Source organism: Anguilla anguilla, chromosome 11 (genome assembly GCF_013347855.1).
Source record: "Anguilla anguilla isolate fAngAng1 chromosome 11, fAngAng1.pri, whole genome shotgun sequence".
In the NCBI taxonomy this organism is placed as follows: domain Eukaryota; kingdom Metazoa; phylum Chordata; class Actinopteri; order Anguilliformes; family Anguillidae; genus Anguilla; species Anguilla anguilla.
In genome coordinates this window covers 24,426,487-24,440,842 of record NC_049211.1, presented here as the reverse complement: position 1 = coordinate 24,440,842, position 14,356 = coordinate 24,426,487, and the positions used below count along the sequence as shown (strand labels likewise).

Sequence of the window (14,356 nt, the reverse complement as noted above, 5' to 3'; positions counted from 1 at the left end):
ATGCCCCCCATGCCCCGCCCCCCCCCGGTCACCAACGTCCAGCCCCCCCATGCTCTTAAGGCATGCTCTGCAGGCTTTTTGGGAGTTCACACGTGAAGCAAGGGAAACGTCGGAAGCAGTAGTTATGGAACGAATTCAAAGAATGTCTCCGAAAGCTTTGATCTTGTAATCGGTCACGCTCTAAAGTCGGATTATATTGTATGCCGACTTCAAGCCTCAATTTCTCCAATTGAATTTCTTTTTCTCCTCGTTTCATTTCCATTTCTCTTTTTCTTTCGCTTTCAGGGAGGATTTTAATCACTGAGCCCGTCGATGCAACACACATGCCACACAGCGGTCGGTGAACCCGAGCACAATCGGCTTCTTCTGTGGCCACACGAAAATAAACTAAAATAAAAAAGTTAGTTCGCCAAATAACCTCTAAATGGCGGGGGCGGGGGGCTAGCTGAACTGAACTGCGAACGATAGTCAGTCAGTGAACTACCAGTTCACGTTCGCGAACGAATCGTTTCACGAAGTGATTCAGTACACTTCGTTCACCCAAAAGATTCATTCTTTTGAACGAATCGTTCGCGAACGACACAACACTAGAGTTCACACGTGAAGCAAGGGAAACGTCGGAAAACGTTATGGAACGAATAACTTCTTTTCTTTTTCTTTTACAGGCGACAGTAACTGTTGTCAACACAGGTAAAATATTTATGTATTCATGTAGCCTACGTGATGTTAATTTCAACTTAGCCTATTGATTTATGATCGTTTGAATAAATCACCAGCTTGGTTGAAAGCAAACCACCCACTTGACAGATGTGGATGGTTGTGCGGGTAAAAAAACATTCCAGTTGGTAGAAACGGATTGGTTTAGCGAATTTGTAATTAGCCTACGTTACTTGTTTTCATGTGAATGTCTTATGTATAAAAATCTTTATACTTAGCAACGTAGTTTTTTCTACTGTCAAATCAAATCGATTCGTGAATTTAAGATTCGTAACATAGGCTATAAAATGCGTGTTAAGGCTATTTATAGGCTAGGCCTACTTCGGCAAACTTCTGATGTAGCCTATAGGCCTACGTCAGCGAAATCATAGCGGCTCCCGTTTACTGAGAAATATACTGAATTTCATCTCATTTTAACCATAGCCTACAACACAACGTTTCCACTGGTAAGGTTTTGCCGGGGCGTGGCGGATCCTAACTCTGTTCGGGCAAGTGGAATGCTTCATGCAGTTGTCTGATCGGACAAGTAAAAAATAAACGTGATAAATATGTTATCATGAAAATAAACAGAATTAAAAAAAAATATATATATAGCTATATTTAGGGCATTTAAAATGTTTGAGTTATTCAGCTACTTCCATTTCCATACTACAACATGGTGATTTTTTCCCATGAAAACGAAAGTGAAAGTGTTTATTTTTAAGGTTGGAAACGAGCTACTTTTGTTTACTTTTTGACGGATAGCTGCTGCAAGTTGTCCTTGCCTAGTGCCCCTGTGCAAAGTAAAGCGTTGTGATATTAGTCCATTGGTGGTGATCGAGGCCATTGGTGATGTGTACAAAATCCTCACCCAGTGGATAAATGATTCACCAAAACCGATTTTTTAGTGTAGAAAATAAAAAGTCCCAATTTACTTCATCAAATGCTTTTTCTGCGTCCAGTGAGACTATGGCTGTTGCTGAGTTTGTGTGAGATGTGTAATGGATTAGGTTAAATAGTCTACGTAAGTTGTTAGATGAGTGTCTTCCTTTAATAAAGCCAGTTTGGTCTGAGTGGATGACAAATGAAGTAACTGTGTTGATTCGTGATGCCAGAGCTTTGCTAATGATTTTTGTGTCTGTGTTAATGAGAGAAAGGGGGCAATAGCTTGATGGGGAGGTGGGGTCTTTATCGGGTTTTAGTAAAAGAGAAATTGTAGCAGTGTTCATGTCTATGGGCATTTTGGATTTTTGTTTACTTTCTGTAGTTAGTCTGTTGAAAATGGGAGCTAGAATGTTCCGAAAGTGTTTATAGAACTCAGCAGGGAAACCGTCAGGTCCTGGTGATCTATTGTCAGGCATGAGTTTGAGTGCATTGTGGAATTCTGTTATTGTAAACTGTTTCTCAAGTGTATTTGCTTGGTCTTCAGTAAGTTGTGGTAAATCAATATTGGTTAGGAAAGTGTCAGTGTCTTCTTGGGTTGGTTTATGTGTTGATGAGTATAAGTTGGTGTAAAAATCTTGAAAAGTCTTATTTATTTCTTCAGGTGTCTGCACGATCTTCCCTGCTTCATTCACAATCGTTTTTTTTCTTTGTTTCACTTGATTTGATTGGCCAGGTACTTTCCAGATTTATTACTGTATTCGAAATGTTCGTTTCTGAGTCTTTGTAGGAGGAATTGAGTTCTTCTATTTGTGTGTTCATTAAGCTGTAAATTGTATTTCCGTAGGTCATTCTGGGTTTGTGCTGTGGGGTTATTTGCGTTGATGTTCTCTAGTTCTTTAATCTTTTGTTCTAAGTACGTTTCCTGTTCGTTGTCTTTTTTTTCTTCTTGTGAGTGGAATATGATATGATTTTTCCTCTTAATACCGCTTTCCCTGTTTCCCAAAGTAGTGATTGTGCTATTTTCGGTGAATCATTTATTTCAAGGAAGAAAGCCCACTCTCTTTTAATATAATTATCAAAGTCGGGGTCATCAAGTAAGGAAGTATTAAGTCGCCATCTGTTGGCTGGTTTGCGAGTGATTGATATTCCAGGTGAGTGAGACGGGTGCATGATCGCTAATGGCAATGGGGTGTATTAGTATATCTGATATCTTGGAAATAATTGAGTTACTGGTTAAAAAGAAGTCAATGCGAGAGTAGGAGTGATGGACCGGTGAAAAGAATGAATATTCTCTATCAGTCGAGTGTTTTAATCGCCAGCCATCGCCAAGACCGAAATCACTCATGAACAGTTTAATTGTTTCTATGGATTGGCAGTTACGTGTACTGTTTGAATTGTTAGATCTCTCTAAAGATGGGTTCAAGACTGTGTTGAAATCTCCTCCGATTATTATTGGGGAGTCAGAATGATTGGAGAGAGATGTAAAAAAAGTATGAGAAAAGGATGAGTTATCTTTATTTGGGCCGTAGATAGGCTACATGCAATAGTAGTAGTGCTGTTGTGTATTGTGATATTTATTATGATAAATCGTCCTTCAGGATCTGTGATGGTGTTGTGGTGGATAAATGAAATGTTTTTGTGTATTAAAATGGCTACCCCTCTTTGCCTGGAGTTGAAATAGGCAGAGAAGATTTGATTAAATTGTGGTGTTCTTAATTTATGACAGTCAGATTCAGATGTGTGAGTTTCTTGTAAAAGGCATATATCTGCTTGTAGTTTGTTTATGTGGTTGAGTACCTTAAGTCTTTTTGCCTGTGAACTAATTCCACGGATGTTCCAAGTTACAAATTTAAGTGAACTCATGGTGGCAGGATGTGGGAATCTGTTGTTTGAATGGTTTTTGTGTTTTGTGCATGTTTATTTGTGTGTATGGGCATATGCACGTGTGTCTGGGTATGTTTGTGGGTGGATGGGTGGGCAAGTGTTCTTCCATTAGTGTGGAGCATGAGTGGAATGTGTGCGTGCGTGCGTGCGTGAACATGCGCGTGAGAGAGAGGGTAGATATGGGCCCTCCCAGAGATATAGTACATGGGTGTGTTTTGGATGATTTTATGGAGAAGAGAAGAGAGACAAAGAAAACAGAGAGTAAACAAAAAACAAACAAAAAATGGAAACATAAAATACAATGACATAAACTATAAAAATTACACATGAAAAAAAGGGAAGAAAAAAACAGTTTAAGTACAAAGGTGCCTGGTGAAACCAAGGAGCGTTTTTATAAATACAGATCAGCGTTGTTGAGTGAACAGAGAGGAATTAAGGGGTCAAGGGGTGGGAAGAGAGAGTGATTATGCTGGGTGTAGCAGATTAGAATAGCCAGGGGGTTGTTTTTTTGTCATGGAATAGTTTGCCATCAATGTACAACTTGTCGAGTGAAATGGCTGCTTTTTTTCCTTCTTGCATATTCTGTTTTCTGATTGGGAGTAGTATTTTGCGTCTGTCCATGATTTCTCGGGGGAATCGGTCGATAAGTCCATAGTCGACTTTCAGTTGTCTGCCGTGACGTTGTACCAGTTGTTTTTGTTTGAAATGTTCGAATTTTGCTACTATGGGTCGTGGGCGTTTGTTTGCGGGGTTTTTTGCTCCTATGCGGTGTACTCGGTGGAATGTAGTGTCGCTTACTGTGTCCGGGGATATTTTTAGGTGAGTAATCATAAATTCCTCTGTTGTAGGTGGTGTATGGCAAACCGTTTTAGCTGTAATTCATTTCTATAGGATATCGCAAATTAAAATTTTAACTAGTTAGAATGCAAATTGTTGATATCAGAAATTCAATTGTAAACTTGTAAAATTCATTATCAACTCATTAAAATTCTAGGATTGCAATTGTGGTTGGAACAAAAGCCAGCATGCGTATTGATTCCCCAGGGCTGAATTTGAGGACCACTGAGCTAATAGATATTCCCAAATCTAAACAGAACAACATAGCAGGAGTCACCAAATTACTAATACCAATTTAGCACTTGAGTACGCACACTCCTTGCACAAAAATAAATATACCCTCGCCGCAGCCAGTAGTATGGGGCCGGGTCACCTGACATCCAGAAGATGAAGATACGTGGGTCTCATATGTTGAGTGGTGTCTGCTGGAGGCTAGCCATTTTCTTCGCTAACTAGGTTTGGCTAGGGACGTCTGAAGGTTGAAGTTACATCAAATTCGTCTTTTGAATTTATTGTATATAGTTTTACTGTTAATATATATTTCAGCAACTCTTCTAATGAATGTCGGTATGTTTCCCCACAGATTCACACTCAATCTGGGCGTTTGCAACACTTATTTACGGGCAGACCCAATTCCCAGAATTCAGTGTTTTGGTATTTGTGGATGATCTTCAGGTGCTGTACTATGACAGCAACATCAAGAAAATTATCTCTCGAAGCCAACCAAGCTCCACAAAGGGAGTTGAAGATATTATGCATCTAGGTGCAAACATTGTGATGGAAGGCATTTACAGTGACATGCATCCATCACATCATGTAAGGTTCTTCGGCAATCAGACTGGAGGTGAGCTGAGTGCGGGCAGGTGTTCAGTTCAGGCCCCGTCCACATTCAAAAGAGCACACTACATTAAATTTCATTACACTATTATACAAAAGGGCCATGGTTTGTCCGTAGCGTGCCAGCTTGCCATACTGGTAAGTTTCCTGTTTGCTGACTCAGAGGATTGTTCAGAGATGGGATGACCCTATGATCTAAGTGAATTTTCGGAGAAAATAAGAATCTTTGATAAGGTTGTTTGACAAAAGCTACAGCTCAAATATAGTTGATGAAGCCCATATGCAAGTTGGCAAAGTGAGCCAGTTACATCATCTGCAGTAAAAAAATATCCTAAATGTAGGGTAACGGTACATTCACAGAATCAATTACTAACACAGCCAGCAGTAAGAGGGCATTAAGACTGTTTCTGTGAATCAGTAGTCAAAGTTTTGGTTTTGTGAGTAAACTAGACTAAATGTATTCTTATTATTTTATACCAAAGTGTGTCGAGAACATACTGTGGGTTGATGCTTGAAACTGCTGGCTTATTTGCCTTCTTGTTTTTTCTTTGTTTTGAAGGAGTTCATGTTCATCAGATGCTGGCTGGATGTGTGCTGGACAATGACAAGCCCAGTCAGGTCATGGTGTGGGATGCTTATGATGGAACAGAAGTGGTATATTTTGACATGCATACTTGCACAGTCAACCCTCTATGGCCACAGCTTATGTGGATCACACAGGCAGCAGAGATTTTTCAAATGGATTTAATAAATATTTATCAGCCTATATGTATCCAAGCATTGAAGTACTGTCTGGAGAAAGAAAAGAACATTGTGTTTAGAAAAGGTAAGGATTATAACCTTCAACATACACCTGACTAAAATGCATGTTCGTTACACCCTGATATACTGTACAGTGTGGAATTACTGTACTGTTACATTTCCTGTGGCCAAGAAAAATTGTATCCCAATAGGTTTGGATTTAACTATATATTTTACCTTATTTTGTTACCTTAGTATATGTTGCAGTTCTGATTGGTTTGGTAGGGAGGATCTTTGGTCTGACCTATTGCTGGAGGGCCCAGACCTGCCCTTTATAGTTTTAATGATTTGTATGACCAGGCTGTTTTCTCTTATTTTTTGTTATGTTTCATATGTAAATGATTTTCTGGCTAAATTGCAACTGCCTTTTCTGGACTTCAGTGTCTTTGTATGTTGCAGTGCTGTGGATGTGAGGAAAGGTATATTTACTCGAGAGCGCCGCATTCGGGTATATAAGGTCAAGCCCCCATCACAATAACCTGTCATTTTTCTCACTAACTTTTGTATATTTCCATCCCATGTGAGGAATCTCAGCTTCCCTGAATCCCTGTATAACAGCTACTTCTCTGGCTGATGCACTGTTGTTTCCCCCCTCAGAGCGGCCCAGAGTCAGACTAATCCAGAAGACATGCAGGGAGACTGGAGTGGTGAAGGTGAGCTGTCTGGCCACTGGCTTCTACCCCCGGCACATCAACCTGACCATGCTGAGAGACGACCGTCCCATTCCAGACGAGGAGCTCATTTTCGGGGAGGTGTTACCCAACGGAGACGGGACGTACCAGACGAGGAGAACCCTGAGTATAAGTTCGGAGAAAGTGAGAGAGAAACACCATTACACCTGCTCTGTCACACACCTTGCTCTGGACAACAAGCTGGACATCAACTGGGGTAATGCACGTAAATACTGTACATGTTCTGCAGCACATTATTGTATTATTGTGGAGTCAGTGGGACAGGGTGGAAGAACATTGTGTTTTGTGCAAGTGCATATTGTAAAGTCTGCTACTTTCCATAAACATTAACCAATTTACTTACTGATTTTGTCAATGTATTACACTGTTTTACAGAACCAGGGGAAGGTGCTGATGTTGCAGTCATCAGTTCTGTGGTTGTAGTGCTGGTTCTGGTTCTGGTTCTGATCTTTGCCATCCCTGCGTTTATCGTCTATAAGAAGAGACGCAGAGGTGAGGGCATAACCGGTATTTATGGGTATGTGTGGAATGGGGAAAGGGTGTAATATTGTTTTCCTAATAAATTTCTCTTTTTACAGGCATCTAGACCTCCATTGGATACTTGCTTGCTAAAGGTAAGTGTCTAAATATTAATGTTTACTGAGGAGTATACTGTTCTGTCCCTTTTGAAGATGTATCACTGATGGTTTGTGCTCTCAGTTTCAGAGTCAGAAGACCCAGCTTCACACTCCTCTTATCATTTAGAAATCCTTTATTGTACCTGGTCAGGATGAGTAATTTTCTTTTTAGTATTCAATGGAATTGCAGACTCTGCTCATGATGCATATTCCTCCAATGATACACCTGCTTAGACACACTTTTGAATTGTGTGTTGAACACTGACTCAATAATTTCAGTTCTTTAGCCTTCACCTACCTTATTTGAAAAATGGACCAGATCTATTGTGAGGTCTTCAACCTCCCCTGACACTCCCACGTCACTCCCCTGCTCACTACCCTCCACTGGCTGCCTGTTATAGCTTGCATCAAATTTAAAACATTGGTCCTAGCATACCAGGCAGTCAAGGGATCAGCCCCAGCATACCTCCACAAGATATTGAAACCCTACATGCCAGCCAGATCCCTCCGTTCTGCTACCTCAGGATGCCTGGCACCTCCCCCTCTTCACACCTGCGCTTCCCGAACACGTCTCCTGTCTGTTCTGGCCCCACAATGGTGGAATGACCTCCCCGTGGAGGTCAGAACAGCTGAGACACTGACCCACTTCAAGGGACGACTGAAGACTCACCTCTTCAGGCTGCACCTCTCCTCATCCCTCCCTACCTCCCTGAAGTTGTATTATCCAGGACAAAGGCAGCTGCATTGTTAAAATCATCCTGAAAATTTCAAAAGCCATTGTATGATGCTGTATGCTATCAAGCTGTAATTTGCTGTACACCATCAAGGTACGCAGCAAGAATAACTGTGATTTAAGAATAACTGTAATTGTATTCAAATGTAATTGATTTATTGTTGAACAAATTAATTGTACAAAAATTGTCTATGGCTATGCCATTCAAAGCTGCTTGATCTTCTCTGCCATTGTTTTAATGCAGATTTATAAACGCTTGTAATGGATTTGTCTGCTTTTTCATTTGGAATGTTTGCACTCAAAAATGCATCTTTCATATCTTTGCACTCAAAAATGCATCTTTCATACACGTGAGGCGGACGTGTATCGACCACCTCAAACGCTAACGTATTTATTTCATTTTTATTCAAGAGGACTGAATGCTTTTGCCTATTAAAATATAAGTCTTGTAAAAATACACATGAACTGTCCACATTTTTTAACATTCAGCTGCATACATACAAATTAGGAGGAGCACGTTCAGGTTCTTTACACATTTTTGTTCATTTATTTCACTGTGGCTGTTGAGTAAACATAATTCAAACCCCTTTCAAATGAACAAAAGACATGTTAAGCATTTCAGCGCTTTCAAATTTGTATAAAAGACTACAGTCTTATCTATTTTTTACAGGATTGAGGTGAGAGAAGGGTTGTTTGTAGGACCTTAAGAAAAGGTTCATCTGACTTTGGATGATCCAGATTTTATAACATAAATGTGTAACATATTTTTTCAGTGAAATATTTACAGTACTGTGCAAAAGTCTTAGGCACCTGTAAAAAAATATGCTGTACAGCTAAGATGCTTTCAAAAATTATGAAATGAAACGTTATAAATGTCAATAATATAAAGAGCAGTAAATACTTAAAAAAAAAAAAAAAAAATCAATGTTTGGTGTGACCATCCTTCGCCTTTAAAACTGCATCAATTCTCTTAGGTACACTGTCCGGCAGTTTTATAAGAAAATTGGCTGGTAGGTTGTTCCAAGAATTTTGGAGAACTTGCCAGAATTCTTCGGCAGATGTTGGCTGTTTCACTTGCTTCTGGCTCTCCAGGTAATCCCAAAGACCCTTGATCGAGTTTTTATCTGAAAAGTAGTCTATTACTTAAAATATTACTTTATTTAACAAAATACAAAAATGTATCTGTAAAATTTCATTTTTTGGAAAATTCATGTTTGGAAATCTCAAATTTGCTCTTTTCTACTGACACACAAATGCAGAAAACAAAAAATAAACATTTAAGACTTAATATATACTATTATATTTTAAAATCTAGGGTGCCTAAGACTTTTGCACAGTACTGTATTTTTATTTTTTACAAAAGAAAAAATTTCAATACATTTTTGTGGTTTTTTCATCTTTGAATTGATGTTATTTCAGGTTTTCAGAATTAGGTTCGGGTTCAAATTAGGCCTTGGCAAAAGTTAAGAGTGAAGAGAAGTGAAGTGTTTGAAGCAAAATTTGGGTTGTGTTTAGAAGCCCGAGAAAAGGTATGGACATTGGTTAGTCTTCGATTTTGGATTTTCCAATAGTTTTAACTATATAGCTTTGTATATTTGCACATTTTCGGTGAAATACCTTTTTAAATAGTTCAAACACGTTTTTTATTTTCTTAATTGAATTGATATTTAAGTTTCCATCAATTTTTATTGTAAAATCAGATATTTAACCAATTCAATTAGGGTTAGGGTTAGAAAGTTGTGTCTGAGGGTTGAGGCAAGTTCACGGCTGTGTTCAGCAGCATAAATAAAGGTTAGGACATGGGTTTGTTTTTGATTTTGGATGAGCCAAAAAATTTCTCTCGTAGCATGGGTACCTATGACCATAAATAGATTTAGAATATATGCATATTTTTTCAGGGAAATTATTATTTTTTAAATAACCTCAACCATATTATTTTGCATTTGTATTATTTAATTCATGATTTTGACTTTGTTTTTTGTTCCCTGTTAACTGGACACAATATTATTCAGTATAATTTTAACTCACACCTCTATACAAGAGATGTAAATACTGTACATGATGAATGTAGAGCATAACTTTTCTCTTGCTAAGAGACAGTGCCCAGAGTTATGTCCTCTGTTATGGATAGCAATGTGTTTCCATATTCAAACATATCAGTGCTGCATTTACCACATAAATTGAATACATTAGAAACATTTTCAATTTAGCAAGCTAATACTAAAAGGCTTATGACTGCTGTTGTTTTTACAAGTTACAACAGTCAATCTAACTTCATATTATCTACTGCAGCTTCCGACTGGCTGTACAGTAGATCAGAATGAAGTGTCCATATGCAAGATAATAATCCACAGTACTGGGAGGCCACACAGCGAGGCTGATCCAGTCTGGTGTGTTGGGTCGCTCACCTTTGGCCTCGCAGTCGTGGAAGGAGCTGGCCCCTTCGCGTTTGGTGCTCAGCCCCCCTCCACAGGGGAAGCAGAGCGTTCGGCCCGGGTCAGGCTGGTAGGAGCACGGCTGGCAGGGCTTAAACCCGTCACTGGAGTAGTACCCTGTCGGGCACTGGCCTGCATTCGGAGAAGCAAACGGTTCAAAGTTCGGAAAACAAAGCACGGTCCTCCAGTTGTCTACTCACTATAATGTTCACGTACAGTGACTAGATAACAGTGTGTATTCAGTGAGCTGCTGTGGGATAGAGCACTCTTTGCTGTGTTCTTTTGAAATTAAACGGTTGAAATATCACAATTTCCCCAAGGGAGACATCAAACTGAACAATGAAACAGATCACAGTGTCCAAGGGCATTTGTATTTATAAATATGCATGAAGCACTGAATCCCATAAAACACTCTGTCCATAAGTGTCCTAAACATCAATTCAGAAAATTCAAGGACAACACTGACATTAGTAACAAAAGTGACATCTGTGTCTCTAACGGGATGAGTGATTGCAAATTCATTTGAAGAAATGAGAAGGAAACAGCGCCATCTATAGGCTATGCAGCCTACCTGCACAGGATGTGATGTTGCGGGCACTGACGGGGCCGTGCCTAGTTATTTGTGCACAATCAGCATGCACCATATGTAAAACATACAACTAATAATTTGTCCAGTGTGGAAATGTGCTTTTTTCCATGCGTAGCTGACCTAATCAACAAAGAAAAGGGGGGAAGAGAACAACATTTAAATGTAGCACTGAATTTAAAATCCAGGTTCAGCTGAAGCTGCATCTATGGGCAGATCTGTGATGGTACAATTGTGTCCAAGACGAAAGGTACTGTTAGCAGGTACACAGCCCCGAGGTTAAGTCACGGACAGAAAGTAATGTTTCAGGCTTACGTGAGGTTTGCTGATCTGAATAACCCCAGCCATCTATCAATAAAGTTAGCGAATGATATTCAAAACGCATATTAAGATGATTTGAATAAAACAAACAACAACAAAAAAAATAGGGTCAGATCCTCAGAACTATGCCGAGTTTCTGCAATGTCTTTTGGAAATTCTGTGTGTTATTCAGATGTACTTCATGGTGCTGTGGGTTGAGCGTATAGACAGCAGTCACCTGGAGGTTCATTGGCCTGGCTCAGTTCTGGCGTTTTCACATTTGCTAATTGTGATGGGTAGTACATTGGGACTAATCTGTAATATTGATAATGACTATAATGAGATAAATGGTATTGGATTGTAAAGTAATCCCTAGCGATCTGTATTTTGATACTTGAATGATTCTGCTTTTATAAATATATATATGTATATGGATGTATGTAAGTAATGTTTCATTTTTTTTCTTCAGCCACGTTTGTCGGAACAAGAGAGGCGACAGTGTTTGAAAAGCTTCACATATCAATGGTACCCACGCCTGACCTGTCTTGGGGGTGAAAGGTGAGCGGGATGGGACTGAGAGATCTAACTCAGACAGACCTCAACACAGGCAGACAGAAACAGACTGTAAATAATCTCGGGCTTCCAGTCTGTTTTAATTATTATTTTTCATAATTGTACAACTAGTAAATGATAAAAATGGCAACCAAAGTTTTTTTTTTTTGCTTGATTTATTTGCGTGAAACAACTTTAATAGGATGTCAGTTCCAATTCATTTTCTATTTTAATTTGTGTTAATTATGAATCTGTGGTGTGTATCTTGGAGGGTTATTTTGGAGTGTAAAGGGAACTGTATTGCAATCTGAAACTTTATGCCTCATGCTTGGTGAGTTCCTACCAGTCGTTTCCTGTGCTTGGGGCTGTTTATTCTGGTGTGGCATGAGGGTGCACTGAGAGTCATGTAAGAGAGTCGGATCTTCAGTCTGCTGAATTCCTGTGTAGGTTGTGGCTTTGTTCTGTGGTAAGTGAACTATCAAAAGAGAATGTCACCTCAGAATGTGTTCAGTGTGTGATGTGGTGCTAAGTTCTCCCCACTCTGGAATCCTACAACGTACATTTTACGAGTACAGAGCAATATTTTCATTCTCACACCTGGAAAATATTCCACTCCTATCATTCAGCAGAATTGTAAGGCTGTGTAAGCGCTTTGTCTTTGCAGTGTTTCTGTAGAGTTAGCGGATATCTCGAAACAACCAGCTGACACAAGGATTTGTCCTCTGACTGGTTTATTCCCTGGGAAAGGTACGGATAGGCTGTTACTCCAATTTACACTGCACCGCTTAGCTGTAGCTTTTATCTCTCCCTGGAAGGCTAGCTATCTTACATTCAACAAGAATACCAGTACACTGCTACAGCGTCTTCACGCCATTTTTTCTCTTTTCTTCCCTTCCACACTGCGCCAACTCCTCTCTCTAAAATTAAAATTTACGGAGGCCTTATTTATCTGGTGATATTGACATAACGAAAGTTTTCTTATGATCTTGTGCCATCCCATAATTCCAAATTGCTACAGTGAAAATGCACAAAATCCAGTACATGAACACCTGGGAAGGTCTTCAAGAATATTTTGGACTTTGCAGAAAACGGTTTGATTTCATAATTTTATTGAATTTTAAAAAAGTGGTATGTATAAAATTGAATGAACATTTTGGAGGATTTTACCATCCCATGAATCCCGATTCCTACTGTGAAAACGCATTTTCATGAATACCTGGGAAGCCGGACTTTAAATATCTAGTTGAGTTTAATTTTTTGATTTGATTATTTTATGTAATTTTTAAGAACGGCGTGCATTTATCTTAATTGTCATTTTGGAATTTTTGATACTCCATTGTAGAGCGAGGAGTCTCTGGGGAGGGGAGTGGGTACGGTATGGAATAATGGATAATAAACAGATAATAATGTAACATCACTGTCGAGTGTGTTGTTTATTTTCAATGAAATAACACTTTTTTAACATGTCTCAAAGTAGGCTAGCCACGGCTACTATTTTATCGACGACATTTTTAGAAAACGTGACCTACTTAGCCAACGTATATCAGCACTTTGTATTTCATGCAGCCGTTACTACAAGTCACGGTAAATCCGCATCTAAAACAACACACTTTGGGAAATGTACTGAAGTGAAATGGCCACATGGAAACGCATTCTTTCAAACTAAATTGTATGAAATAAAATCGAAACAAAAACATTTTATGAAAAATAGGGAAAGAAAGTGTTTGGTTTTTTGGCTATTACATATTCTGTAGGGAAATTCTATAAATGCCCCGCCCCCCCGGTCACCAACGTCCAGCCCCCCATGCTCTTAAGGCATGCCTTGGCTACTTTGAGACATGTTTTTTTTTTTTTTAAGGCTTGTTATTTCATTGAAAATAAACAGCACACTTGACAGTGATGTTCGGTTATTATCCATTTATTATCCATATTTCCATACCGCAGTTCAGTTAACGAATCACTGAACTGCGAACGATAGTCAGTCAGTGAACTACCAGTTCACGTTCGCGAACGAAACGTTTCGCCAAGTGATTCAGTACACTTCGTTCACCCAAAAGATTCATTCTTTTGAACGAATCGTTCGCGAACGACAACACTGGAGTTCACACGTGAAGCAAGGGATACGTCGGAAGACGTTATGAAACGAATAACTGCGCTTCTTTTTCTTTTACAGGCGACAGTAACTGTTGTCAACACAGGTAAAATATTTATGTATTCATGTAGCCTACGTGATGTTAATTTTAACTTAGCCTATAGCTATTGATTTATTTGAATAGATCCCCAGCTTGGTTGAAAGCAAACCACCCACTTGACAGCGGTGGATGTTTGTGCGGGTAAAAAAGCATTCCAGTTGGTAGAAACGGATTGGTTTAGCGAATTTGTAATTAGCCTACGTTACTTGTTATCATGTGAATGTCTTATGTATAAAAAAAAATCTTTATACTTAGCAACGTAGTTTTGTTCTACGGTCAAATCAAACCGATTCGTGAATTTAAGATTGG

The 14,356-nt window shown here is 39.1% G+C and overlaps 2 protein-coding genes across 5 annotated transcripts in view; both read left to right on the top strand.

The window, feature by feature from the left end:
* LOC118208018 (DLA class I histocompatibility antigen, A9/A9 alpha chain-like) overlaps positions 1-14,356 on the top strand; it is a 41,481-nt gene that overhangs the window by 19,240 nt on the left and 7,885 nt on the right. The window contains exons 5-6 of the mRNA XM_035382280.1: positions 7,008-7,124; positions 7,211-7,246. Coding sequence (XP_035238171.1) covers positions 7,008-7,124; positions 7,211-7,218 — 125 coding nt within the window. The 3' untranslated portion in view covers positions 7,219-7,246. The remainder of the gene's footprint in view (positions 1-7,007; positions 7,125-7,210; positions 7,247-14,356) is intronic.
* Positions 13,934-14,356, top strand: part of LOC118208013 (class I histocompatibility antigen, F10 alpha chain-like) — a 30,911-nt gene continuing 30,488 nt past the window's right edge. For 3 of the 4 annotated variants that reach the window (XM_035382271.1, XM_035382265.1, XM_035382269.1), the window contains exon 1: positions 13,939-14,053. In XM_035382271.1, the coding sequence (XP_035238162.1) occupies positions 13,993-14,053 (61 nt within the window). In that variant the 5' untranslated portion in view covers positions 13,939-13,992. Of the gene's footprint in view, positions 14,054-14,356 lie in introns of all 4 variants that reach the window. The other variant, XM_035382270.1, reaches the window with a different exon arrangement.